Source organism: Cyprinus carpio, chromosome A17, assembly GCF_018340385.1.
Source record: "Cyprinus carpio isolate SPL01 chromosome A17, ASM1834038v1, whole genome shotgun sequence".
In the NCBI taxonomy this organism is placed as follows: Eukaryota; Metazoa; Chordata; class Actinopteri; order Cypriniformes; family Cyprinidae; genus Cyprinus; species Cyprinus carpio.
In genome coordinates this window covers 6,084,070-6,111,952 of record NC_056588.1, presented here as the reverse complement: position 1 = coordinate 6,111,952, position 27,883 = coordinate 6,084,070, and the positions used below count along the sequence as shown (strand labels likewise).

Sequence of the window (27,883 nt, the reverse complement as noted above, 5' to 3'; positions counted from 1 at the left end):
ATCAGAGACTGATCGTCAGTACAGCTGACAGACTGGAATGCAGCCTAATACAGAATCTAGTCTTTGTCGACATCTTGTGGTGAACTGCGTGTAGTGCAATTTTTATCCAAAAGACGTAAGAAAGGCTAATTTTACATTTCAGGCCAACAGATTCACTTAGAACTTAATATGAGAGTAAAATGAAGCATATTTTGTGACAAAATGCTTTGTGAATGCCTGCGTTAGGCCCAGTTATTCATTGTTGCGTCAGTCATATCGCAGCAGTAATTTAGTCACGTACCTCACGTAGCGGCTGATTGAATCGGAAGTGCGACGTAGGAGCTACTGTACAGAAACAACCGTAGCTGTGTGAAGATAAGAGAAAGCATGCTCTGAACAGACCCACTTATGCCGAACTCGGTTCATTGCCAAATGACAATGAAATCCTTCATTCTGTTGGCTCTTTTACTGAGTAGCGTCCACAAGACGACCGCAGCAGGATCCGCAGCGCACAGGTGCTTCTGTCAGGTGAGGACACTTATTTTGTTTCATTATTAAATGTTAAACATGTGACACTAACATAAAAATGAGCACAGTATTATATTGTTTCTCATATAAAACTATGTTAATACCATGGTTGTAGAAATGCATTATGTACCATGTTAGTGCCGTGGTAAATATAAATATGATAATCAGTCACGTAAAGGCCGAGAAAACATACCCAGGAAACAGTGTTATTTTAGTACCGTTTAGAAACTAAATTAAAACGTAAACTAAAATAAAAAATACAAACTAATTAGGAATATTAATTTCAAGTTTAGTTAAAGTTTTAGTGATTTGACTGTGTTTTGTATATTAGTTTTTTGTTTTACGATCATTCTTTAAAAAATTCATTTTATTAAAAAAAGTAATGCTGCCTTGACAACTAGCGGAAATACAATACGTTTTTATGTTTTATTTCAGTTACTGTTTATTTATGATAATTTCAGGTAACATATTTTTATTGTTTAAGTTGTAATTTTACAATAACACTTTTAAAATTGTGATTTAGTGGCCTGAAAAATCATGGAATTTTTTTTATAGTAATTAAAAAAAATCCTAGTTATGCTCAGCTCAAATATTTCATCAGCTACTGATATCTCTTTTTGCGTGATTAAATGCATCAAGTAATCCACAAATGATGAAAATGTACTCTCTATGTAGAAATATTATAGTATTATCATCTGAAACCATCATCTTCATGTATGGTATTTTCACAGTATTTTTCTTTTTTTAAATGGTTTTCCGAGACTGATTTTTAATATCATTTTGCAAATGATTAACATGATTAACCAACTTAACTGATGTCAAAATGTGAGTCTTTTGATGGATTGGATGGTTACATTCTGCTCGTAGGTCACTGGGAACCTTGATGATTGTGCTTGTGATGTAGAGACCATCGACAGCTTCAACAACAAAGAAATCTTTCCCAAACTACAAAAACTACTATCCTCTGATTATTTCCGGTTTTATAAGGTGAGATTATTGTTGGTAATAGAGTGAAAATATCCATTTATTGTTTGTTCTTTCATCTCTACTATTCAATACTATGCTCAGGTCAATCTGAACAACCCCTGCCCGTTCTGGACAGACCACAGTCAGTGTGGACTCAAATACTGTGCTGTGAAACCATGCACAGAGGTGAGCTTTTCAAAGTGCATTCACTTGATTTCATCTTGGGAGATTTTATAGTGAAAAGACTCCTTGTGTCTTTCTGTGCAGGGTGAAGTACCAGAGGGCCTGAAATCCAGCAGTTATAAGGTATTAGAAAGTCATATAGTATATATCACACGTTTCGTTGCTGGTGGATGTTGATTATTTTTCCTCACAGTATTCAGAAGCGGCCGGTCAGGATATAGAGGAGTGTGAGAAGGCAGAGAAACTTGGAGCTGTCAACGGTTCTCTAAGGTATAACATATTTTATGTTTGTGTCAATGTGTTGCACTTTCTGAGAGTCAGGAATACTTATAATTCTTTACTTTTTGACCTTGTTTGTGCAAGTTCTCTCTCTGAATGTTTCCTCATGTAGTGACGAGACACGCCAGGCTCTTCAGGAGTGGAAGAAACACGATGATGAATCGGACCGTTTCTGCATGTTGGACGGTAATAGATAGTCTGCTTTTTATTTGAAGCGTCTCATCATTGGCCAATACATCCTGGGCTGCAGACCAGTATGCTTTAGTCATCCTCCACAGGCTTCATCATTGATTTTTTTCTTTTCTTAGATGAGGACTCGCCTGAATCACAGTATGTGGACCTCCTGCTCAACCCTGAGCGTTTCACCGGCTATAGAGGACCAGAGGCCTGGCGGATCTGGAACAGCATATACGAGGAGAACTGCTTCAAGTAAAGAGTCACCATCACATTTATCCTGACCAGTGTGGAAAAGTATTCCGTGACCTTTATGGGGTCACTGTAATTTCTGTCAGTAAAATGATTTCATTTAAAGTTTCTCACACTTTCAAACAAGCCTCAGAATCAACTACACTGCTGTTCAAAAGTTTGGGATCAGTAAGGTTTTTAATGTGTTTAATGTGTAAAAAAAATTATTAATATTAAAATTCTGGTTTTCTATTTTAATATACTTTAAAATATAATTTATTTCTGTGATGCAAAGCTGAATTTTCAGCATCATTAATCCAGTCTTCAGTGTCACATGATCCTTCAGAAATCATTCTAATATACTGATTTATTATCAGTGCTGGAAACAGTTGTGCTGTTTAATATTTTTTGGAACCTTTAATACTTTTTTCAGGATTATTTGATGAATAAAGTAAAAAAGTACAGTGTTTATTTAAAATAGAAATCTTTTCTAACAATATAAGTCTTTATGATCACTTTTTATCAATTTAACAAAAAAATAAAGAATAAAATTTTTTACTGACCCCAAAAAAAAGGGAAAAGAAAAAAAATGACTGACTCCAAACTTTTGACCGATAGTGTATATTGTTACAAAAGATTTCTATTATGAATAAATGCTGTTCTCTTTAATGTTTTATTCACCAAAGCATCCTGAAAAAAGCATCACATTTTCCAAATAAATATGAAGCAGCAAAACTGTTTCCAATATTGATAATAAATCAGTATATTAGAATGATTTCTGAAGGATCACGTGACACTGAAGACTGGAGTAATGATGCTGAAAATTCAGCTTTGATTACAGCAATAAATTATACTTTAAGGTATATTAATATAGAAAACCATTATTTTAAATTGCAATAATATTTTACAGTATTACCGTTTTTTTTTCTGTATTTCTTATCAAATAAATTCAGCCATGATGATGAGCAGAAGAGACTTCTTTAAAAAACATAAAAAATCTTACTGATCCCCAAACCCAAAATAGCTATACTTAATTGTAAAATAGCTCAAAATAGCAATTTTTAATTGTAATAATATTTCACAATGTTTGTTTTTACAGAATTTTTGAACAAGTAATACACCTGTAAAACCCACCCATAATTTGCACCCTAACCTGTCTTTAATATTTTTTATTAATTATCACTGAGTGCTTATAATGTTGTAACAACTCTCATCCTTTTTTTTGCTACTTTTCCAGACCATATTCAGTTAAACGGCCACTGAATCCTTTGGCGTCTAACAGTGGTAAGCATTAATTAATGTTTTGTTTTATGTTTTCAAGTCAGGCATTTGTCAGCTTTTTAGCACATTGATTTATATGCAGTAGACCCATGTCATGGACCATATCGTGATTATGATGGATAATTCTTGTAAAAGTCTCTCTCTCTCTCTCTCTCTCTCTCTCTTTCCATCCACTACAGGAGATGATGGTAAGGTTACACACTTCAAATCCATTTAACCAGCGATCTGATCAGCTAGAAATTGACAAGTCTGTTTCTTATTAAAGGGCAGGGGTTCTACCACTGGCTGGAGGGTAAGTTTCTGCTTAAAGGTGGTGTATTTTATATTCGCTACTTTATATTTTAATGTTCCTCTTGTTGTTCCCCCAGGCTTGTGTGTGGAGAAATGAGCGTTCTTCAGGCTGATCTCGGGACTGCATGCCAGTATAAACATACACCTGAGTGCCAGGTACCTACTAGATGGTGAGTCACAACTTTTTTTGTGTTAAAATTGTAAAGTCTAAAAAAAAAAGTTAGGAGTATTTAAACTTAAAGTGTTTAATTGTCTCATTTGATTGGTCAGAAAACTGGTTCGAACTGAAGTGGGGTCACAATGTCTCGGAGTTCCAGCTGAGGTTTGACGAGGAGCTGACAGAAGGGGAGGGGCCAAAGAGGCTCCGCAACCTCTACTTCCTGTACCTCATTGAGCTGCGTGCTCTGGCAAAAATACTCCCTTATTTTGAACGTCCCACCTTCCATTTGTACACTGGCCAACCCACAGAAGATAACGAGAACAAGAATTTGCTTCTAGAGCTCCTCCATGTGGCCAAGTACGAGCATTGCAATGTTTTTTTGCGATGTTTTAAGTGATTTTTATTTAGCTAAAATATTTCCAAAATATTATAATAATATAGTAATTCTAAAAAAACTGTTTTTAACATTGATAATAATAAGAAATGTTTCTGGCACACCCAAACAATGTAATTTCTGAAGGATCATGTTACACTGAAGAGTAGAGTGAAAATTCAGCTTTTTAAGTAATATATAACATTCTTTATTTGCAGATCTTTTCCTTTGCATTTTGATGAGACTGCTCTATTTGCTGGAAATAAGAAGGAAGCCATGAAACTGAAAGTCAGTGGCTCCTTTCCATGTTTTCTATATATTACATAAATATGTTTTAATTAAAGAAGAAGTAAATCTGTTGCATCTTCCCTGACTTTAGGAAGACTTCAAGCTGACCTTTAAGAACATCTCACGCATCATGGACTGTGTTGAATGCTTTAAATGCAGACTTTGGGGCAAATTGCAGGTAAGAGGGTAAAGATCATGACAGGAAACCAGATGATGTTATTTGTGTTGAAACAGTATGTGACGTTCATTGAATGTCTCTCACAGACTCAAGGCTTGGGAACCGCGCTGAAAATCCTGTTCTCAGAAAGGCAAATAGAGGCAATGCCCAACACAAGCAACACCAATCCATCATTTCAGCTCAGCCGGCAGGAAATCGTGTCTTTGTTCAATGCTTTCGGAAGGTATGTCAATATCTATTTTTGTCTAGATATATTTAGTTGAAATGTCTTTTTCATGTGTCTTGTTTTGTTGCAGGATCTCCACAAGTGTCAGAGAGCTGGAGAACTTTCGGTCGCTGTTGTCAAATCTCAAACAGTGACTGTAAAAATCCTTCAGCCACAGTCAAGAATTTGACATACATAAACAGGACAAGACGGACTTGTCTTGGGTTAAATCACTGTTTTCAGAATGTTTCAGAAGTTTTATACCAGTTGTATACAGACTGCAGTTTTATCCCTTAAGAACGGAGCACTTTAGTCTCAAAACTGTATTGTTTCACATGTTAAATAACTGAATAGGTGACCAAAAAGTAATGTTGTTTATTGGTAACTAATTGGAAATACATAAATATACTTTAATTTTTTACAAGAGGGACATAAACCACTTTTTTTTATATATTTTGCATATATAAAGCCAAGTTGACATTACTTTATAGGTGTAATATATTTAAATGTTTTTGGAAATGACCATTTTGAAAAATTAACGGTTAAGTGTTATTTTTGAAAATATGACTTGGCACCTAGATTTTTTTTTTGAGCATGCTGACTGTATTTAAAAAAAAAAAGAACATTGTATTTTTTTTTCACCACAAATATGTTTTATTTAGGATAATATTGTTCTTTATATTGAGTAGCACATGTTTTGCCTTTATTTTGTGATGAATGTTAAAGTGTGTTGGGGAGATCTTTTTTTACATTCCTTTATATGTTTGCATTTTTTCACTGAACACTTAAGTGCACTCAATGTATGCATTTAATCAGTAAATGTTTTCCTCCTACCAGTTTAGCTGCAGGATGTAATACAACTGCCAAAAGTTTGACATAACCTGACTTTAGCGATTATATTAATTAACAGCATGTATTACTAACAAAGTGCTGAATCAAACGTTGAATATACAGCTGACAATCTCAGAGGCAGAACTAAGATTCACAGGCCGTTCTGTCCTCATTAAAGCTGCTCCATGAGACTCAGTGAGATCTAACCACTATAAATTCAATAGTGGCCAGCAGTTCTGCCAAGAAATAAAAACACGGTTAGATCTGTTAGACAGTTATCAAGAGAAATGAACACTGGTATTTTGAAGGAGAAAACTGAATATACTGAAACACTGGAGTTGAAAAAAAGTTTATATTTTTATGTCTATTGCAATCTGCAATAAACATCCTTAATTTTCTGTCATTTTCTTATAATAAATCAGGCCAAATGACCTAGACCCTGGTCAAAACAAAACTTGTTTTTAAAACAATAAAATAAAACTTTATTTTTTAATGGTAGTGCTTGTGTACATCTTTAATTAATGAACATGGGTAAACGAGTTACATTCATTGGCCTTGAACAAAAAAACAAAGGCTTTACTTGCTCTTTTGCAAGTTGATATGACAAATTTCACAGTAACATTTTTCAGACTCACATTTATAAATTAATAGAGATAAAAAAGAAAAAGAAACCAACCAACTCTCACACACAGCCCCATCTTGTCTGCAATTTGTCAGGAAATGAACCCAATCTGCATTAAATCAAAAGCATAACATTTCCATCAATTAATGCTCAAGATCTCTCATAACTGAAAAGTTTTGCTACACATTAGCTGGCAGAAAGCAAGGAAATAAGATACGAGGCCGATTTGATGTCCAAATCAATTAAAATCATCCACTTTTTCCATACAGCATACACAAAACCCCGTAAGATGCAATTTAAAATGCATTTTAAAAATAAATCCAATGATAGAGCAGGTGCATATGAAGTTTCAACCCTACAGCTGCCCATTCATCATATTTACACCACAACTGATGAATGCTTCAGCCAAATGATTGCTGATATATTATACACAGCTCATAACATAAGGAGCAGCAAATTAGTGGATAAAAAAATTTGCTTTTTTTTTTTCTTTTTGCTAAAACACAAAACAATATTTTTTTTAGGGAAATGGAAAGGGCTGTTTCATTTAAGCTGGATATGCTGATCAATTACTGACCAATCACGCTCCTGAAATACAATTATACAGGAATGATGATATAAAGCTCATGAAACATGTTCAATCCAAACATGAATTTTGTGCAACATGTTTTCGGCTAGGAAAATCATACGATGGCACCATTTCAGGCATCCCTGGAGAATGATATTCTAGTTTTGGACTACTGATCCATATATGCAGGTAAATTCCCCCACGAGCCCACAATGTCCTTCAAAAGCCAAGAACCTAAATATCAGAGGATGTAAGTATAGTTAGTCTTCCTAGTCACACATTTGAATACACTAGATCTCAGTCGTTGGTTCTGGGATTGTAGGAACCGGGTGTCTCTGTCTTTGGGAAGCATAAAAATGTACTACCTTGGTTTTAAGCACAGGCTCTTTGGCAATATAATAAAAACGTTAAAGGAATTCAAGAAAGAGTCACATGTGAATGTCAGTGAACGACAGATCCAGAATGATTTTTCACTTGGTCGTGCACTTTCTCCAAAACGATGGAATATAAAAAGCATACTCTCCAAAAACAAAAAAATCTCACCACCACCACCACCACATTCTTGCCTACAACTATTCCAACTGATCCAAATATATCATACAGGCCTACAATAAGTGCAAAAAGCACATCCCAACTCACAGAGGGGAGTCCATGTGCTGAAGGCTCTTAGGAGCTCATTGCGCCAATTTTGGGTGATGGGACGGATGGTTTTCAGAAATGAGAACATTGGAAAAGCTGGTCCACTTGGTCCAAACAAACCTCCCCCCATCACCTTCGTACGGTCCCATTAATTTCCTTCCATTTCAATGTGGGCAGATAAACTGACTGAGGGCCAAGACGACCATAAAGCATTGCTCAGTGATGTCCTGGCTGAGCCAAACCTCAGACTAGATCGATCCACATGAAGGATCTGCATTAGTTCTGAGGGGTGGCGTAGTGTGTCTGGGAGGTTGAGTAGTAGTTCTGGGGGGTGGAATAGTAATTGTGGTGTTGGTTGGTCTGAATGTTGCCGTAGGACAAGAGAAGAGGGGCGGTTGATGTTTGGGGGCCGTTCAGCAGGTGAGGGATCGCTGTTAGGCTGCCGTTCCTCTGGATCGAGCCGTACCAACCTGGGCCCGTCTGTGGTGCAGACGACAAGATACTGCTGGAAAACAGAACCTTAAGACTTAGAGATATAATAAAACACAAATATCAATCATGTCATTCAAAGGAATAAATCACAAAAAAAATAACTATTCCTATAAAAACAAAAAAAACCTTTAACTATATATGACACTTATAACCAACAGATACATTTTTAAATGAACTATTCCTTTAAAAACTTCAGAAATCTTTAACTATATGTAAATATAACATCAGGGCAGTCCTTTGAGTAAATAATTTTTAAATGAACTATTCCTATAAAAAACTCCACAAATAAACAACTACATCTAAAAAAAACATCGAGTAAACAAACCTGCAACTTTCTACCATGCCACTGCATTTTTCTCCTCGGGAAGTTGTGTTTCTAGACAGATCGTCATCACTATCATAGCGGCGTGGGTTGTCAAAGAAATATGCTCTGGAACTAAAGCTGTGACTGTTGATCATGCCACCCGGTGTCTGTGGAAACAACGTATACAAAATATAAATCAGAACATATGACTGGTCTAACGCAGACAGGCAAAACCGTGACTAACAGCAGCATGGGGTGTTGTTTTCAGTGCGGCAGACGTCTGAGTAATTAATTCTATCTGACAGGAAAACAATTCTCCGTTGGGGCTTAAAAAGCCGATCACCGGCTCTCATCATTGAGTAAGTGTCCAGCTGTGATATTGACGGACAGATTTAGAGAAGTGAGACAGGATTAGACTTTCACCAGGTTCTGATTGGGCCGCTGCACTCTGAAGAACACCACCACCAGACTGGTGGGCAGCAACTCCCAGAAGAACAGGATGATCCCAAAGACCACATAGGCTTCCCCATTGATCTTCTCTGCATCCGCCTGGAGACACAAACACAATACAACACAAAATTAACATTGAGAACCTTCCACTTCTGAGCATATTGATGTATCGGTTCACTGTAAAGGCCAATAGACCTTAGTCAGAGTGCTGTTATTGTTATCACAAAATTAGAAATACTGCCTTGGCAACTTATTGAAATAATAGAAGTTTAAGTACTAAAAATAAAAACTATAACTGAAATAAATATAAATGAGAAGATTCTAAACATTAATAAAGAAATACTACAGAAATATCACTGTAATAATGTTGAAAACAGCTGAGTAGAGTTTTTTCAGGATTCTTTGATGAACTGAAAGTTCAGAAGAACAGCATTTATCTGAAATAGAAATCTTTTGTAACATTATAAACGTCTATATCAACACTTTTGATCAATTTAAAGCATCCTTGGTAAATAAAAGTATTAATTTCTTTAAATTCTAAAATATACTGACTCCAAGCTTTTGAATAGAATAGCGAATAATGTTAAAACAGCTTTTTATTTCAGATAAATGGTGATCTTTGGATCTTTCTATTAATCAAAGAATCCTGAAAAAATATGTACTGTAAATTAACTGTTTTAATAATAATAATAATAATAATAAATGTTTTTTGAGCAGCAAATCAGAATATTAAGAATGATTTCTTAAGGATCATGTGACACTGAAGACTGGAGTAATTATGCTAAAAAATCAGCTTTGAAACGACAAGAATAAATTACATTTGAAAATATATTCAAATAGAAAGCAGTTATTTTAAATAGTAAAAATATTTCACAATAGTACTGCTTTTGCTGTATTTTGGATCGAATAAATGCAGGCTTGGTGAGCAGAAGAGAATTCTTAAAAAAAAAAAAAAACATTAAAAGTCTTACTGTTCAAAATCATATATATGATATATAACAACTTTTGTTTAAAAATTGTGCAACTCTACAAACAACCACAGCAAACCTGGTGCTTTTCATTTTTTCCTCAAATCATGCAGCCACAGAAGAGAGTACCCCTAAAAATGATCCCTACTATAGAACCATTGAATAGTACAACAAGACAAAGCAACCGGCCTACAACAAACAAAAGCACAAAACATCATGTAAATGAATATCCGCAAAAATGCAGACAATGCAGGATAAGAAAGGATGTAACCAATCCCAGAATTAAAAGCATCATCAAAACAGCGAGAAACAAATCCTCACAACAGCTTTACATGAGACAAAGTAGCTTTATGAAGAATAAGCAAGCAGACGGCCACCCAAACATATGCAGCTGAGTCAGAGAAGGGGGCAGGCCGATCCGGGGAACCTGCTTCCTGTCGGCCCGTCTCAGAGGTGAACCCAAACTAGGTCACCACCAGGCAGCCAGCCAGCCATCCTTTCTGCACAGCACCCTTACCCGGGCTATTTATAGCAAAACAAAGACCTTTCCCCCACAGAGCCCATATCTATCTAAATCCCCTCAAATGGATTGTTTCTGTGGAGCACTGCACAAAGCAGCGTAATCCATGTTAAATTACTTTATTTTTAATGATTGAATGAATGAAGCCGTCAACATCTCTTTTTATAGAGCATTTGTAAATATGCAGCAAACGGCATAATCTCTAATTCATCACACAGACTGTATTATTACTCTTCAAATCCACCACAGACACAACACACAAAGCTCTTGAAGGATACAGTACTAAATCAGGGCAGACAAAAATTAGCCACTATGAAAACGAGAAGAATAAATACATAACGAGTTCATACATCTCGCCGCATCCAGTGCAGACAGAATCGCCGATTATAATGGGGTCTGTTGTTTATGGTTGCGTTGCGCCGATCATGTCCGGTGTAAACACAGGGTAAAATTAGGAAAGAGCTTCAGATCGCGTCAGTGAAACACTGTTTGTTTGCTTTGATATGGATTCATTTGTAAACAAGACAATATGATGCAGGCTTTTCAGAGAGACTGAAAGTAAAAGATGATACAGTGCTGAGTCGGACTATTTTGGCTCTAACAGTAATGTCGCAACACATAAGTGTGAGTAAATGTGTTTTTACCACTATTGCATTGTCTGTTCCAGACCGTTTGATATATACTGAGTATTTACACGTTTTAACCCAAATGACCCATGTTGTTTTCAGAGCACATCACAGCAGCGTCCATCTGCTATTTTAATATGCGAAACTGTTAGCCAATCACAGCAGTGGGCATTTACTTGTGAGTCTTGAATGCGCCCCACCTATAAAAACAGGCTCAAAAACAGGACACAAAATAGCCTATTACTTCTAAATTATGATGTTTTTTTGATGTTAAATGACTAACATTATAAAATAATTTTAAAAATGCAGTTCATAACCCCTTTAATATTTACTACTTACTACCTGACATTTTTGTGAAAACCATTATATGTATAGATATATTTTTCAGGATTCTTTGATAAATAGAAAGAACAGAATTTATTTAAAATAAAAATCATTTGTAACTTTGTAAATCTTTCCAAGTCTTTACTGTCTTTTGATCAATTTAAAGTATCGTTGCTGAATAAAAGTATTAATTATTTAGACAAAAACTATAAAAAAAAATATACTGAATCATACTTTTAATTAACATTAACAATATATAGAGTTATGTTGAATTACCTGGTCAGATACATTGAACCAGCCATAATTAAACGGGCTGGGCCGATCTTCAGGAGAAAGAGCCACCACAACCAGGTTATAACAGGCTCTGGAAGTGTAGAGGAGGATAACAGCCGCCCCAATGGCTGTGGCCTGGCATACTGAAGTCCCCTGGATCACGATCACAAAGATCTCCACATTTAGACAGAAGAACAAGTACTTTTTCAACACCACTCAAAACAATTACTTGTCTGAAACTGCTGAAAATAATACTGAATACTGAAAATGCTGCACTATCGTGTTCTGAATCCCAATGAAATATGAAGTGAGCCAATATGCAAAAATCTCCAAATCCAACCGCATCCCTATCCACTCACCTTTGACTCCAGGTAGACGTTGGCAGAAGACATTTTAGCGATCTTGAAGATGCAGATGGAAAGTGAGATCGCACAGAGCACAAAGAGGCTGTCATTAACCAGAACTCGTGCCAGAACGGCATCCTTCACCTGACTCTCATCCGCATCACCCTGAACCAGCATGGCACACGTCACGTTCACCACCAGGAAAAAAACACTGGCCAGCAGAAATCCGAGACGCAGGGGCACCCTATCCAGAGTGGAGAGAACAATTATTTTAGAGAAGAAAGAATAAATAAATAAAATGAGTCATGGGTGAATTATATGTGAACAACTTAAACATCTATATTGTATAATATAAAATAAAATATAATATAATTTTTTACTCTCTTCTATTGAAGAAAATCAAGCTCTGCCCCATAATACTTCATGCTCAATATATCATATTGAATAATAGTTGAAAGCTCAAAGAATGAACTGATGATGAGCACAGTCAACCAGTTGCTTAGTTCTGTCTTGGCCATGTGTCAATCCTCTCCTCTGCCCCCTTCCCCCTCCATTCCACCACATGCCCTCCTCCCACTCATCCTGACTCAGACGGGATCTCCAATCTCCAAGCTTTTCACTCGGCATCAGACTCTAATAACCTGATCAAAGCCCCTATTTGTACAGACTGATGCTCCAAATAGAAAAAAACTAACAAGTCTGTAATAAGTTGGCTCAAACTTCTTTAGTCTTTTGATATTTCAACCAAAACGAAAATTCTAAATCCTCCCGAAAATTCTCACTCTAATGTTGTTCCAAAGCTGTATGATTTCTGTTCTTGTGTGGAACACAAAAGCAGATGAGTAAAGGAGTACTAGGGCAGTCAAACTCAAAAAAAAAAAAAAAAAAAAACGCAAAATGGTGACATAAAAGTACCAAAAAAATAAATAAAAAATAAGACTTGTTCTAAATCTTCTGAGACCAAATGATACCTAGTCAAATACAGTGCAATGTGTCTTGATGTACCATATTTGAACATGAAAAATTTAAAAATTGAGATTTGAATGTTACAGGGGAGGGAAGAAATTACTCATATTTTGGCCTTTTCCTATACTGCTGTAACTTCCATGGTGCTTTATTTATATTTTGAAGCTTGACAGGCTCAGTATTCCTTCACTGTATGGAAAAGATCAGCATGAACAGTCTGCTAAAAAAAATCATACAGGTTTTGAACAACATGTTTTAGTTGAACTCTCTCTTTAAATAAATGTAGTGTATAGACAGCTACGTTTCATGGCTACAGTTTGCCTATTCTGCAAGAACCAAGAAAAAAAGTGAAAGAGTGAAAAATTCATCAGGGTTTTTCAGGGGTGACAACAGTTTAGAGCACTTAAAATGTAAAGAAAGAGCATATTGTTCATACTGGCTCTCTCTAAGCAACCACTTAATTCATTAACAGCACTCACAGCTAGGAAAGAAAATCTCTTACTTGTACTTGTTGAGCTCCGGGGAATACTTCGCTTTGGCTTTGAAAATCACCTGTGGGAGAGGACATAGAAAGGTTTTTATTACTTACAAACATGACCGGGACAAACTCTAGCTTGGATCTTTGGTTATTTGAGCAGAGGTATTATCAGTACAGAAAAAAAAGTTGTTTTCAGCAGGAAACGTCTGCTATCTGTACTTCAAGCCTGCTCACAGGCCAAGTGATGACTAGCCTGTGCTAAAGCAAAGATAAGAATAACCAGGGACAAGGCTGTATCTCTGAGTTTGTTTAAACAGAAACATCTCCTAGTTACACAAATACCCCAAGAGCTCAATAGCCAGTGAAAGTTATTGGTTATACCTGAGGTCTTTGCAACTCTAGCAAGGCCAACTCAAAGCAAGCACAACTACAGAGGCTTGCACAACCGTCACTGATAAGTGTTCATGGACCGTTTTCACTCTCACATGGCCCTCATGTAGTTCACACAAATAACATCCATTAGCAGGTAATGTACCCTTCAGCATACGCACTACCATTTAAAAGATAAGATTTTTTTTTTTTAGGTAAATAATACTTTTCAGAAAAGACACGTTAAATTGATCAACATATCCATTAGCAGGTGAAGTACACTCTAGCATATAAACTACCACAAAAAACATTATAAAAAAAATTTTAAAGAAAGTAAAAAATTTATAAATAAAATATGAAAAAAAATAACTGAAACTGACAATTCAGTATCATATGAATAAATTCAATGTTTTAAATATACTAAATTTACTAGTTAACAGATATTTTAAATAGTAATATTTCCCAATGTTTCTTTTTACTGTATTTTTGCTCAAACAAATGCATCCTTGGTAGCATAACAGAAAATATTTACAAAAACATTTAAAAAAAATTGTGCCAACCTCAAATTTTTAATTGGTAGTATATGAACACATGCATAACCACAAACTTCAAAGTAATGATACTAGGCCACCAAGGGCCTTCTTTAGGCTCAGTCATATTAAACTCTGTACAATATAAACCACAGCAGTAATCTGCAACTAAAACAGGAACAGGAACACACCACACCTGTAGCTTTCTGTTTGAGTTTCACATGAAAGTTGGAAAATGAAATTAAATGAAAAAGGTTTATCAAAAACAAACCATGGTACCAAGTACCCTGTGCAAAACCAGTCAATACAGCTGCTGCAAGTCAGCACCTGAAATAGTTAAATATAGCCTAGTTTCTTATCAAACTATTTAACATATTATTAATACATTTACAATTACTTTTAAATCATTACAAAGACTATGCTCAAGTTGGTGTCCTGATTGCTTCTGTAATTTACAACCTACAGTACTTTCTGAAAATCTTTTAAGAAAAATTGCATCATAAAAATTTTAGAATTGTGACACAAAACATAGTACCATGAATGTAATGAACTGAATACAGTGAAAAGAAATCCATTAAGGCAAGGGATTATGGGAATTTAGGTTCTTCATTTAAGAAACAACAATGAAGGATAGGATCCTAGGCCCGTTCTTCTCTAGTTACATGGCTGAAGACATGTAATGAAACACTCAAAGATTGTAGGCCACAATGAGAAGGTCAGAAGAAAAAGAAGAAGAAAAAAATCACTGAACCACTGAATCATTATGACAAACCTTCAAGAATTACATCAAAAACTGTTGGTTTTCAAAGAACGCCTGTGTTACCGCACCAGCACTGCTCATAAGTAACATAAGAACTGAACACACCAGGAGAGTACGGATATTCAATGACCGGAGTATGACACCTGTCTGACAGGTCATCAGTGGCACATGTGCAAATTGAGAACAGATGCCATGTTATTAACATGCAGAAAGGGCAGTGCATATACAATGACTTATAATTAAATTTATGAAGAAATAATGAACTTTCTTGATGAATTCATGGTGACCTTTCAATGAATTGAATCATTACGTGAATTAAAATTCACAAATATAATTTTGCTCCTGTTAAGTCACTGTAAAATGTAACAATAAACAGACTCTCTTTACTCTTTCAAAATAAAAGTACTATGCAGACATGCGCTAATGTTCATCTCGCAGATTAAATGAAAGCTCAAAAAGGTTCATTGGGAAAGGTTCATCCTCATGGTTATGAAGTGATTAAAATATGGACATCCATATTTTAATTCAAATATATATTTCTTTTTAGTTTTCAGCAACTTGCTAATTCATTGCCAAAGGGAAATATGCTGGTAGAGAATTCAGCCAAGCACAACAGAGGTCATTTACACTACAGGTTTTACCATCATTTTTAAATGTTTTTTGAAAATAAAAGGGGAAAAAAAGTTTTCTATGCTCACGGATGGTGCTACTGTTTGATCAAAATAGAGTAAAAACAGTGATAGTGTGAAATATTATAAAATATAAAACATTTATTAAAATTATAAAATTTTAAAATGCAATTTATTCCTGTGATGGTAAAGTTGAATTTTCAATGTTGAAATTTTCATGGAAATCATCATTTTGTTCAGGATTTTTAAAAAGTATTAATTATTATTATAGTATAAAAGTATTAATTCCTTAAAAAAACAGCCATAAGAGTCTGATATTCTGGTATCTAGACATGTATAGGGCCAATTTAATGTTAATCTTAATTTTTTTTATGATATTTATGATTTATATATTTACTGAAACAAATGAAAAAAAAAAAAAAAGTGTAATTTTGATCACTACATTGTGTCCTTGCTGAATAAAAGCATTCATTCCTTTCAAAAATAAATAAATAATAATAATAAAAATAATGTTAATGCAAGTCATTAGCAGAAACAGCCTCTTTAATTTTAAGGAATAAAGAGGGTGCAAAATGGTCACAAAATTTAGGGTGAACCATTCCTTTAACATTATCACACAGCTTATGTATAGAAACCGTGCAGAGATAAATAGGTACATTAGTCGATACTTGTGTTTTGTTGTGAATCGTGCGTGTTCATGTGTGTCATCCTCATGTGTTTTCCTGTCAGCAGACGCACCGCTGACTCCACCGGGACATGGCACAGCATGATTCCGAGTTAAACAGAAGAAAGTCTCCAAAAATAAACGCAGCAAACTGCACCTCGCGTTTGTCATCTCACGAGAGAGCAGCACACTCAAGGGACCCATGTGGCCCCGAGCTCTGTGCTTTCACAGAGAAAAGGCAATGTTAAAAGCTCCTATTTATCTGCTCTCCGCTCCCCACTCCAAACCACATGGTCTTACAAGCAAAAACAAGGTCAGCACGCTCCACATTCAACACAGGCAATGCCTGCTGGCAGATTAGATATTACAAGTTTTTGTTTGTCACAAATTGCAGAAATGTAAAGGTTAGATATGAAAAATCTAACTAAAATCTAACTAGGGTGTTATAAGTGGTTATTAATGATATTCTGGAAATGTGTAAGTTAAATTTTCAATGTAACAATATTTTTTTCAATTATTTATTTATTTGTTTGTAAAAAAAAAACTGAAAATATGTTTGGCAAAAATAAAAAAAAACTAGTAAAAAAGTTTAATGGAATTAAAAAAAAAAAAAAAAAGCAAACAAGAAAGTGAGAGAGCACATAAATAAGGACAGGCCTGTTTTCTGGGCAATGACAAGCATGTTTTGGTTGGGATAAAACTTATGACTTTTATAAGCACTCTGCTCACACACACATGCCAGCTACTTTCAGCCAATCAGAGAAAAGGACAAAAAAAAAAAAAAAAAAAAAAAAAAAAAAAAAAAAAAAAAAACAGACAGCAGTCTTTTCAGAGGGGTGATATGTAATAGTGTTGGGCTATATGCTTCATAGTCATATCGTCCTATCATCAGCCTGTGAGATCACCGATACACAATATGATTGTGCTAATTTATTTAATTATTTACTTACTTCGTTTCATAGCCTGAGAGTGAACTAACTCCAGGGTAAGGCTAAAAGCAGCCTAATGTTAGTGTAATCTATAAACCAAATATATAAAATATTTTTAATATGACTGAATTTGTATTTAACATGATAACAATGTAATAGAAACATTGTAAGTTACCAATTATAATGCTTACATTTCCTCATTTATTCAAACAGCAGCTAACGTTACAGAAAATGAGCAAAGCACATCATCATGGAGTTTAGTCTAGCGCGAGTTTATACTTTAAAAAAACACTCCCGTTATAATCAGTGAAGCTATCTACAATGTGTGATGAATAAATCTCTAATAATTACATTGCACGTACATCTGCACTTTGTTGTTTATGATGAGATAATTCCCTAGAGATTAGAATTTATTCAGCGAGCACACGCACTGAACAACAAAACTCTGGTGTTTCAGCGATGACTCATCTAAATGCCTCTGATTAGCCACTGCATTCATAAAGTCAACAGAATCATGTGTGATTGGTTATAATGCGCAACGCTGTAAAAATGAGGAAAAAAGAAATATGATGGAACAAATAAGCCCTAATATTAATTAAATAGTATTACTAGCCTAATAATAATAATATTAATAACAATTAAATCTGCAAGCAGCATTGAAAGGGCCCTCGCACCCTGAGCCCCCTCCACCCCATGGCCTAAGGAAAACAGTGAATGGCAGGCCAAATGTATTTAAAGTGGTAAATATAGGAGAAATATGTCAGTCATTTATATGTGCCCAACCTTCTGCTGCCAGCTGGTGGCGCTATGACTATTACTGAATATTGGCATGTAGATGTTTTCCGGCCAGGACTCTTCTTAAACATGAAGTTTGGTGCAGACTGAACGTGGTATGTTTAGTGTAAAACATGACATATCCTGTTGCCAACAGGTGGCGCTATGATTATAACTGAATATTGGCCTTTAGATGTCTTTAGGCCAGGCTTAGGGCAGATTGGACGTTACATGTTTTAGTTAGTGTAAAACATGACATTTCCTGTTGCCAGCAGGTGGCGCTATAACTATAACTTACTTGCACTGACCAAATTTGGTGTTGATCGGATTAAATCTGTAGGCAACGCCTGAAAATGGCAAAAATGGCACAAGATTTGCAGAGAAAAATCTTAATAATGGACATCCTGTTGGGTTTCAGATTTTGTAGAGACTTCTTTGTAGGTATTGGTGCATTACATGTGTCTTCCAAATTTCATACATGTACGTGAAACGTAGCTTGAGGGGCACTTCGTTGAAAGTGTATACTTCGCTATCGAGCCATTTTGCAACACCCACTTCTGAAACCTATATCAGACGTAAATTTTCCCCTCTTCTGGTGTGTGTGCAAAGTTTTCTAGCATATTTAGGCCCTCACAAATGCGATTCATTTTTAATAATAATAATAATAATAATAATAATAATAATAATAATAATAATAACCGGAGCAATTCCAAGAGGGACCTCAATAATAATAATAATCGTCTTGCTATCAACAAGGACATCAGCCACAGGCAATATCTCTGACTTTCATTGATACGCTATACTATTGTCTATCGGCACAACCCTAATATGTAAGCCCTTTCTGTGACCCATAAGCAGACATTTGTCTCAGTTCCTTTAATGTATTTTCACCATGATACGTCCACTTCACACTGAGTCATGCTTTTGAAAGTGCACAATGCTGCGGTTCGGTGTCATGAGACTTTGTAAGACTAAGCTTCTTCCTCTTTTACTGATGGTGTGAAGTGTTATTGCTATTCATGATGCTTGAAAATTCATGCAAGACCTTTTATTCCACGATTAAGCAAACTTTTCTTGATGTGAATTCAGTCCACTTTGGTGTCTAATGACTTTTATTAAAACGCATTACAGATATAAATCTGTTGTTTTCTTATGAGACTTTCGTAAATGTCGAAGAACATGAATATTAAAAATACTTTTCTTAACAAAATCCAAAGAATCTCAGTCCATAAGAATCTGTAAAGAACCAGAGACATGGCTCTAGCTTGCTTATCCTGACAGCAAATCACATGCAACTGCTCAGTGCGTATGACTGATTTAACAAACCAAAGAGAAGGAAAGCTTTCATCTGAATGGACACTGAGGCCTTCTGACATGTTTACATGGTTGAACTCATAATTTCCTGTTTTCCTCCTTAATAATCAGAACACAACACTGCAAACACACACTTTCCCCTTCAGTGCCTCATGTCAAGAAGGCCCAGAGGAGGTCTAAAACCAATGATTCATCTACCTACACTGGGAAACACAACTGGAACGCTTCCCTCTGGTCTGTTTAAGACTTGTTTTTGTAGAAGATTGTTATTGAGAACCCTCACTTAACACATCTAAGAGATGGTGGTTCTGCATCCTGTGTGAAGTCAGAGCAGGTCAAAACAGTAAATAGGCCATCAAACCCAGGAAGACTACCAAACTATTCCATACAGTTCAACAATTTCAGAGTCAGGCCGGATAAGTTTTAATCATTCAAGGAAATAGTGGGTTTCTATGCTGCAACAAGGAGTGCTTTGAAAAATAACTAGCAGCATACAGATATTCAAACGCTTTATTTGAGACATTTAGCAACAATTTAATGTTCTGCTCTCAACATTATGTCTAATTAATGAAGCACAAAAAAATAATGCTTTGGTAAATCATATTTATGACATAAAAAGTCAAAATTATGAGGTACTAAACCATAGCAAAAAAAAGAAAAAAAGAAAGATGAAATTATGAAATAAAATCGTTATGAAATAAAAAGACTAAATTGACGAAAAGGTGAAATTATGAGATACTAAGTCACAATTATGACATGAAATGTCAAAATACAAAAAAGATTAAATTGAGATACTAAGTCACTGTTATGAGATAAAAAAAAAACTAAATTGACAAAAACAGAGTAAAAATTAAGAGATACTATATAATACATATACAGTAGTCAACATTTGAAGTGGATCAAAACCTTTCATCAAAGTTGTTCTAAAACCAAAACAATACCCGTTCTTGTCTTAGGACAACTTTGATGAACTTTTTGATCCAAATGTTGACTACTGTAATTATGACACGTCAAAATTAATACAAATGAGATGAAATTATGAGATACTAAATCATAACTATGAGATAAAGCAAAGTTGACAAATTCTAAATTATGAGATACTAGGCCACAGTTATGAGATAAAAAGGCAAAATTGACAAAAAGATGAAATTACAAGATAGTAAGTCGAGAAATTATCAATATTATGACAAAAAGACAAAATTATGAGATAATAATTATGAATCTTCAATAAATTTTGGCTTTATCCATGCCTAAATGTCAGAGTTAGCCTTTAAGTGGGAGCAAACCATGCTAACATTCACACCTCAGGCTACATAGGACAACAGGAGTACAAAACATCATTGCTGAACAGCTTTCAGGTCAAGGCACGCCAACTTCATAGCCAAACTGCAGGCTTTACCAACTCACACCCAATACCACAATAAAAACAGCACCAAAACACTGGCCTATTTTATGACCGCAACTCTTAAGCCCAGGTAATAAAACAAAAACACTCTAGCTTTTGTCAACAGTCTTAAAGAAACGTGTTTAGCATCCCTTGAGTCAATCATTCCCACTATCTATTTGATTCTGATTAGCTTGCAATTATTCAAGTGGGCAAGTGTGTGTTTGGTGAGCAGAAATCATATGAGTTTAGAGCTCTTTGCCAAATGAGTCATATTCACATGTCCATGACACAAATGCTTGTATAACATCTGTAGCCAGCAAACACAAACCTCCACAGGAATGTGAACAGGCAACTGAAGAGAAACATTAAGAAGAGTTTGAATAAACTATCATAAGGGTTATGCTTTCACGTGATGTCATGCAAGCTTTGTCAACACACAGCAAAAAAAAGCGACTAGATAAACAGCATACTTCATACCACGCAAAATCAAAATAGGAGAATGTGGCTTGCAGTCCTTGAATAGCTTTTTGGCAATTTAATATAATAATAAACTTCTAAATGTAATTTTTTTTACATTTTATAAATTGAGTAGACCCTATTTGGGGTAGGACTTTTTTTTCAGAAAGTATGCATTAAATTAATCAAAAGTGACAGTAAACAATTTTACGTTGTTACAAAAAGATTATTTCAAATAAATGCTGTTTTTTTAACTATTCAAAGAAACCTGAAAAAAAAAACTGCATCACAGTTTTCACAAAAAAATATTAAGCAGTACAATCAGAATACAAAATGTTACTTGAGCACCAAATCAGCATAGAAGAATGATTCCTGAAGGATCATGTGACACTAAACTACATTTTAATAATAATACATCTTTCAGATTGTCTTAAAGGTAGAGTAGCAAAAAAAGGTCTGTTTTGCCCTAAAGGAGAATGAGGGTGGTACAGTAAATGGTCATGTAAAAAAAACCTTCACTATTTTCGGTGCAAGACACTATGACTAACTAGTGGGCATCAGGGAAAAACACTGCAAAAAAGGAAAAAGGTGTAAAACATGGCCCCTTTAAGATAGTGACACAGTATATGAGCCAAATTCAGCCCACTTATGTCGAGAAACAACAACTGTATTTACCAGGAACAAACAAGCAGCTAATTTAGGAAGCAGGAGGATTAAACGGCTGTTTTCCTTCAATGCTCTTGTGGACTGTCCTCGTTACCCACTTCTTCCCTTTACATGACAAGCAGGTCTACAGTACTTAGAGATCCCAGCCAAAGAAACGGTGGCCTAGTTACAGATTAACAGCAGCCGTCCCGAACCTCTCCTGACACAACAGCACAACTGATCAAATCATTAGCCCAAAACAAATTCCACCCTAAACTTCTCCAAGTCAGCTGTCAAAGATCAAAATGTGATTCATTCCAGTCAGGACCAGCCAATGAACATCTCAAGCAGGTGCCTAAGTTTGTTAAACAAATTAGGAGGCACAATTCTGCCACTGATCCCGATCATGTGACTTAGCCTCAAATATGAGTTTACAAAAGCACTGGAGGAGTGCACATGGCAGTAAAAAACATGTCATAATGATCTACACCAAACTTGTATTATCTATGGATGGTTTACAAGGACAAAGAGGGTGAGTGTGGAATAAGAAAACAACATTCCAGTGAGCAGTAATGGAACTGCGTGGGGGTGACGCCTCCGTTTGCCTGGGCATAATAAAGATTCCTCGGCAAACTAAATTAATAAGACTCTTCCGGCTGTTACGACTGCAGAAACAAGCCATGAATCTGTGGTTTGACGTGTAAAATGTGAAGAAATGTCATGCCCAGCAACTTTTAGGGTCAGTTAGGCCTGACATTTGCAACATCAAGGACATGTCATTTTTTCAAATCTATATTAAATAATAGAGAACAGTTGATTAAATAAACAAACTTATTCAACCGTATTACAGAACTCTTCCCATTGCACCATGTTTCATAACTACTTTTCTGAGTCTAAATTCTTGACACGATCTGTGCCAAGTTATATCCAACTTTTCAACTCCTGTCATGACCATGTAGAGCTGATAAGCTGCAACTTTTGCATTATATGCACATGAATAACAGGAAGGGACTAGTTACATTAAAAAACAAAAACAAATCTGTGTTCAGAAGTGTTAACACCAGCAGTGCTATTATTAACCAGAACAAAATAAGTGCTTTAACAAAACTACAAGCTACATATTTCTGCTTCTAAATCCTTCAAGATGCCTGTCAAGTGTATTACCCTAAACAGGACTTATAAACTGGTGGACAAGTCAAAATTATTGTGCTACATAACTGACAGCATGTCACAGATGTTAAAACATTTCTGCTTGCTTTGAACCTGAAAGGTTTTTTTTTTTTTTTTTATGTGTACAATAGTTATAAATAACATCCGGACGGCACCAAAAACTGCCGACAATGTGCCACCAACTGCAAAAAACATCCAAGAGCGAAAAATGGCCCATCTCTTTTCTTTGCAGGGCTTTGCTGATGAGGACTCATGCGACGCATCACACTCACACACCAACATGCAGAATTCACACGTGTGATTCACGGGGGACTTTCTGCTTCATGTAAACTGTTGGTGTTCACAGTACACATGCCTTTAATGTGTTTCCTTCATGCACAAGAGTTGCTGAAAGTGTAATTCGAAAAATTAATTGATCATCACTTTGGTGCCACCTCAGGGAACTGAGAGACAGAGGAAGAACAGATATGAAAACATCTATGTAAGGAAATGTAAGGAATAAAATGCATTATTTACAGTGTTGCATTTCAGTTCCCTAAAGAGCCTGCATTTTCTCTGTATTCTGGCTGTAAAAACAACAGATAATGTAAGTTCCATCACAAATGTTTTTACATTTGACAAATGAAAAAGTACAATAATAATAACAATAATATATACATACATACACATAGTATTTATATATGTATTATTTTTTATTTATTTATAGTACTTATATTTATTATATAATATTAATTTATATACATTTATGTATTAAGTTTTTTATTATTATGTAAACAACACCATTAAAAATTAATATTTTAATATATAATTACATTTTATTTAAATATTTTGATAATTACATATATACTTATTTTAAATGTATTTTTCTATATAATTTAAGTTCATATATATATATATATATATATATATATATATATATATACACACACACACACACATTTAATAAAATGTAGGTTTGATTTTATATGTGTGCGTGTGTAATAAAATGTAAAAATATATTACATAGAAATATTAGGCAGCAAAAATGTACATGCACTCTATGATCGCATCACATATCACGTACTGTCTACCCATCTGGTCACAAGTTGGTGTTACATCTCCGAATCCTCTGCAGTCACTTTACAAACAAACTGTTAAAATTCTGGATAAGAAACCAATTATTTCTCATCATTGTCCAATATTACAAAAACACAGATTACTCAGGTTGGGAAAAACATGGTCAAATACTCAAATCTATGTCTTCTATACAAAATTATTAATGGTTTATCATCCCCTCCACTCCACCAGTTTGTTAACATCCGTACAGCTGATCACAGCAGAACCAGAGGTGCAGCGCGGGGAGATTTTGTCATTCCCTTTAAGAAAAAGTGTATTTGGTCATACTTCTTTTTCTGTTCGAGCTGCTACTAAATGGAACCGCATTCCCTTAATCATTAGAAATCAAAACACATATTGTATATTTAAGAACCATTTAAAGAAATGGCTTCTTGAATTTCAGATCTGTCAACATTAACACATTTCTAGTCCTGCTCCATCCTCTGCTGGCTTCTTGCCTTGTGTGTGTGTATATGTCATGTTTTGTCAGATGTTTGTTGATTGTTGGTTTGCTGTATTTCGATTGTACTTTTTAACATAATAGGATTTATTAAATGTATTGTAATTTTTTTATTGTTATATGTATTCTTACTGTCTTTTAGGGTGACTTTTAACATCTGTCCTGGGACTGCAGATGAAAAATAGCCTTCTGGCTAACTCTGGCATATTGGCAGAAATGTTTATTAATATGCACTGTCCCTGTAATAAAAAAAAATAAAATAAAAAATAAAAAATAAATTACAATTATTTATTTATTTACATAGAAATATTATTACAATATTAATATAATTATTAATATAATTACATATACATATATTATATACATATATATATATATATATTATTTTAAAAATAGTTTATAAAATGCAATATTTGTGTGTGCTTTTTTTACAGTAGAGATATATTATACATAATGCCGCATTTCCCTTTCAAACTAGAAACTGACAAAATATGACACAGCTAGCTAACCCGTGTCAACAGCAACTAGCATGAAAGATCAATCGCTACATCCAGTCACCAAGGAAAATTAATGTGGGCCAAACAGCTGACTTGAAATAGTGGTCATTACTGAGTGGACAGAGCACTAGAATACAACACCGCGTTCTCAGCTACACAAATGACCCATAGGGGTACGGTACGCCACCGATGTGATTTTGTTTTCGGCTGACATTTCGGAGAGTCGGGGTGCTCGGCGTCTTTGTCTGTGCGGTGGCTGCTCTCAGAACAGAATGCTGCACACCCCTTTTGTTGTGCCTGGAATAGTACAGGATTGAGCAGGGTGATGTAATGCTCTTGCAGCAGGTGCCTCTGATTGGCTCGTACCTTCAAATGCCAACTCGTGCTGTTCAGGCAGTGTCAGTACGATGCCCACATCTCAAATAGCTCCCAAAGAATATGCACAAACAAAGGCCAACTCTCTCGAGTAACCCTCTGCAACTTAATGTGCATGTAAGGGGAAAGGCTGCAGACAGGCATAAATGGTGGCTGCATAAAACAAAGCTGTCAATAAATCTAACAGGACTGCAGGGCCTGTCAGTCAGGTTTGACTGTGCCACGGCTCTATGTGCTGACTACGGGCGAAATAAAATGTTAATAAGCAAGGTTACATTAATATCAGAGCCAGGGTGATGTCGAACAGAACAGAAAGGCCAAAGCACACATTTGTTGAGGTTGGAACAAGAATAATAATGAGATTCTCATAAACAATTTTGTTCCTGCAAATTAGATTCCAACAAAATATTTCACCGTTACAGTTATGGTGGCATTCGACCAAAGAAGTGAAACAAGAGCAAGCGAACATTATATAAACTACCCTCTCTCATTTATTAGATATTTACATAACTATATTTTAAAGGAATAGTTCTTGCTTATGAGAAACAAAAAAAGAAAAAAAGTTTAGCAGAATGACACTTCTCTTTTTCATAAAAAGAAAATGAATGGTGACCAGGGGGTTTCAAACTCCCAAAATGATCATAAAACACAATAAAAGCACCACCAAAGTATTTAATACAACTTGTATGCAGTTCAGAATATCTCATTCATGTTCGCAACTAATAAATCATAAATCATCAAGACTATTATGGTGTTACTTTTATTGTGCTTTTTGGAGCTTGACAGCCCCTTCTCACCATTTGCTTTCTCTGTAAGGAAAAGAGCAGCGTGGATATACTTCTAAACATCTCTTTTTGTGATCTACAGAATAAAATAAAACAAAGAGCTTTGGACTGACATGAACATGTGTAAATTATGAAAATGCTGTCTCTTTTTTCGGAACTATGTAGTTGATTCTTTCCCAGCATAGAATTCTGCATTCACAGACGGCCAAAACAGTGCATAGTGTTTTGGAGAGGAGATGAACAATATTTCATCCCCTACATGATGAGGTTCTGCATTCACAGACGGCCAAAACTTTACAAAGCGTGGAAGGATGGACCAAAAGTGGCAATAATAGACCTCATTCAGACCGTCCTGTGAACTGCACTGTTGTGGCCAAGCAGAGGGACTTGAACAGAAACTGATGACCTCCAGCTGTGCTCTTGTCCCAGTGTCATGAACATGATGAATGTCTCTAAAGGTTTCAAACAACATAATTTGACAGTATGCTTTTAATCGCAATAACAGCACGAGGTTTCAAGTCAGTCAGATGAAGTAAACACATTTGGTGGGAGGGACCCACTTAGATGTGGGTTGCATGGAAATGGCAATCTAACTAAATGCAACAGGATTCGTGTTGGCCATCACGAACACGCATTTTGATGTTGTGTAATACATTGCAAAACAAAAACAAATTGGGGAAACAGCAAAGTGGGACTTACCTGAGCAAAATAAAGGTTGAGCAGACACAGGGTGAAGAACTGCAGGCAGACTGGAAAACAATACAGGAGCCAGAACGGCAAAGGCTGAAACTGGTTTGCCTGAACAACATTTTTAAAGTAGAAAGAGAAGAGAGTCGTCCTCAGTGCCGACCAGAGCAAACACAGAAAGAGAAAAACACTCTGGTAGCTGAAGCGCTTGTGTCCGTAGTGCAGAATCAACCAGAGCTGCAGGTAAACAAACACGAAGAGCAGCGAATACAGAACCGTATAGAGAACCGTGAGACCGAGCTGCACAGACGGGGGAACCGCAGCATGGATCAGTTCGGCGGAGGATGAGGATGATGAGGAGGAGGAGGAGGGTGAGTCCGTCCAAACACTGACACTGACCTGGTTTTCTAGTAAAAACAACATATCGACGGGATGCTCGCTATCACGTCGCCTTATCCAAAACGTTTTCCTTTTCCATTAAACTTTTCATGCGGATGTTTTGAAATTAGGAGAAACTGAAAAACGTCAAACTTAATTACAAATGACAAATGAGCTGAAAATGAAAAACTGCAGGCTGTCCTAAGCTGTTGTTGTATGGAATAAACTTCAAATAAAATTCTTGGATGTTCATAAGCAAGATGTGGAAAACAAACAATTAAAAAAAACAGTAGAGTCCCCAATCTCTGCAAGGCAGCTCCCTCTGAGCTAAGAAAAACCAACTCCAGCGTTAGAAAAAGCGATCAGCTGGTTAGCGTTGCAGCTCTGGCCCCGCCTCCTGACCAATGGGAAAAGGCTAGAATCTGACGCGGCTGTGTCGCCATGTTGGCTCTCGGCTG

At 35.6% G+C, this 27,883-nt stretch overlaps 3 protein-coding genes across 4 annotated transcripts in view; 1 reads left to right on the top strand and 2 right to left on the bottom strand.

Moving 5' to 3' along the window:
• The window catches only part of LOC109078101 (protein Smaug homolog 1-like), a 39,269-nt gene extending 38,860 nt beyond the window's left edge, over positions 1–409 (bottom strand). Inside the window, exon 1 of the mRNA XM_042773712.1 lies at positions 281–409. The gene's annotated coding sequence lies outside the window, so the exon portion shown is untranslated. The remainder of the gene's footprint in view (positions 1–280) is intronic.
• Positions 164–6,445, top strand: LOC109077522 (ERO1-like protein alpha). The gene is given in 16 exon segments (XM_042773714.1): positions 164–507; positions 1,375–1,494; positions 1,576–1,659; positions 1,741–1,779; positions 1,850–1,926; positions 2,048–2,121; positions 2,244–2,364; positions 3,578–3,624; positions 3,801–3,809; positions 3,887–3,913; positions 3,990–4,082; positions 4,183–4,429; positions 4,664–4,733; positions 4,825–4,911; positions 4,998–5,134; positions 5,208–6,445. Coding segments are annotated over 16 exon segments (1,416 nt in total). The 5' UTR covers positions 164–387; the 3' UTR covers positions 5,272–6,445.
• LOC109077505 (G protein-coupled receptor 137Ba-like) lies at positions 6,406–27,883 on the bottom strand. Of its 2 annotated transcripts, none has more exons than XM_042773715.1 (7): positions 27,060–27,883; positions 13,546–13,595; positions 12,093–12,321; positions 11,737–11,907; positions 8,996–9,121; positions 8,618–8,739; positions 6,406–8,284 (listed from the first exon to the last, which is right to left on the bottom strand). In XM_042773715.1, exons 1-7 carry the CDS (start codon positions 27,468–27,470, stop codon positions 8,053–8,055), a joined length of 1,341 nt encoding a protein of 446 aa, XP_042629649.1. In that variant the 5' UTR covers positions 27,471–27,883; the 3' UTR covers positions 6,406–8,052. The 2 variants fall into 2 exon arrangements, with proteins under 2 accessions (XP_042629649.1, XP_042629650.1); XM_042773716.1 differs by having other exon boundaries at positions 11,737–11,886; positions 27,060–27,874.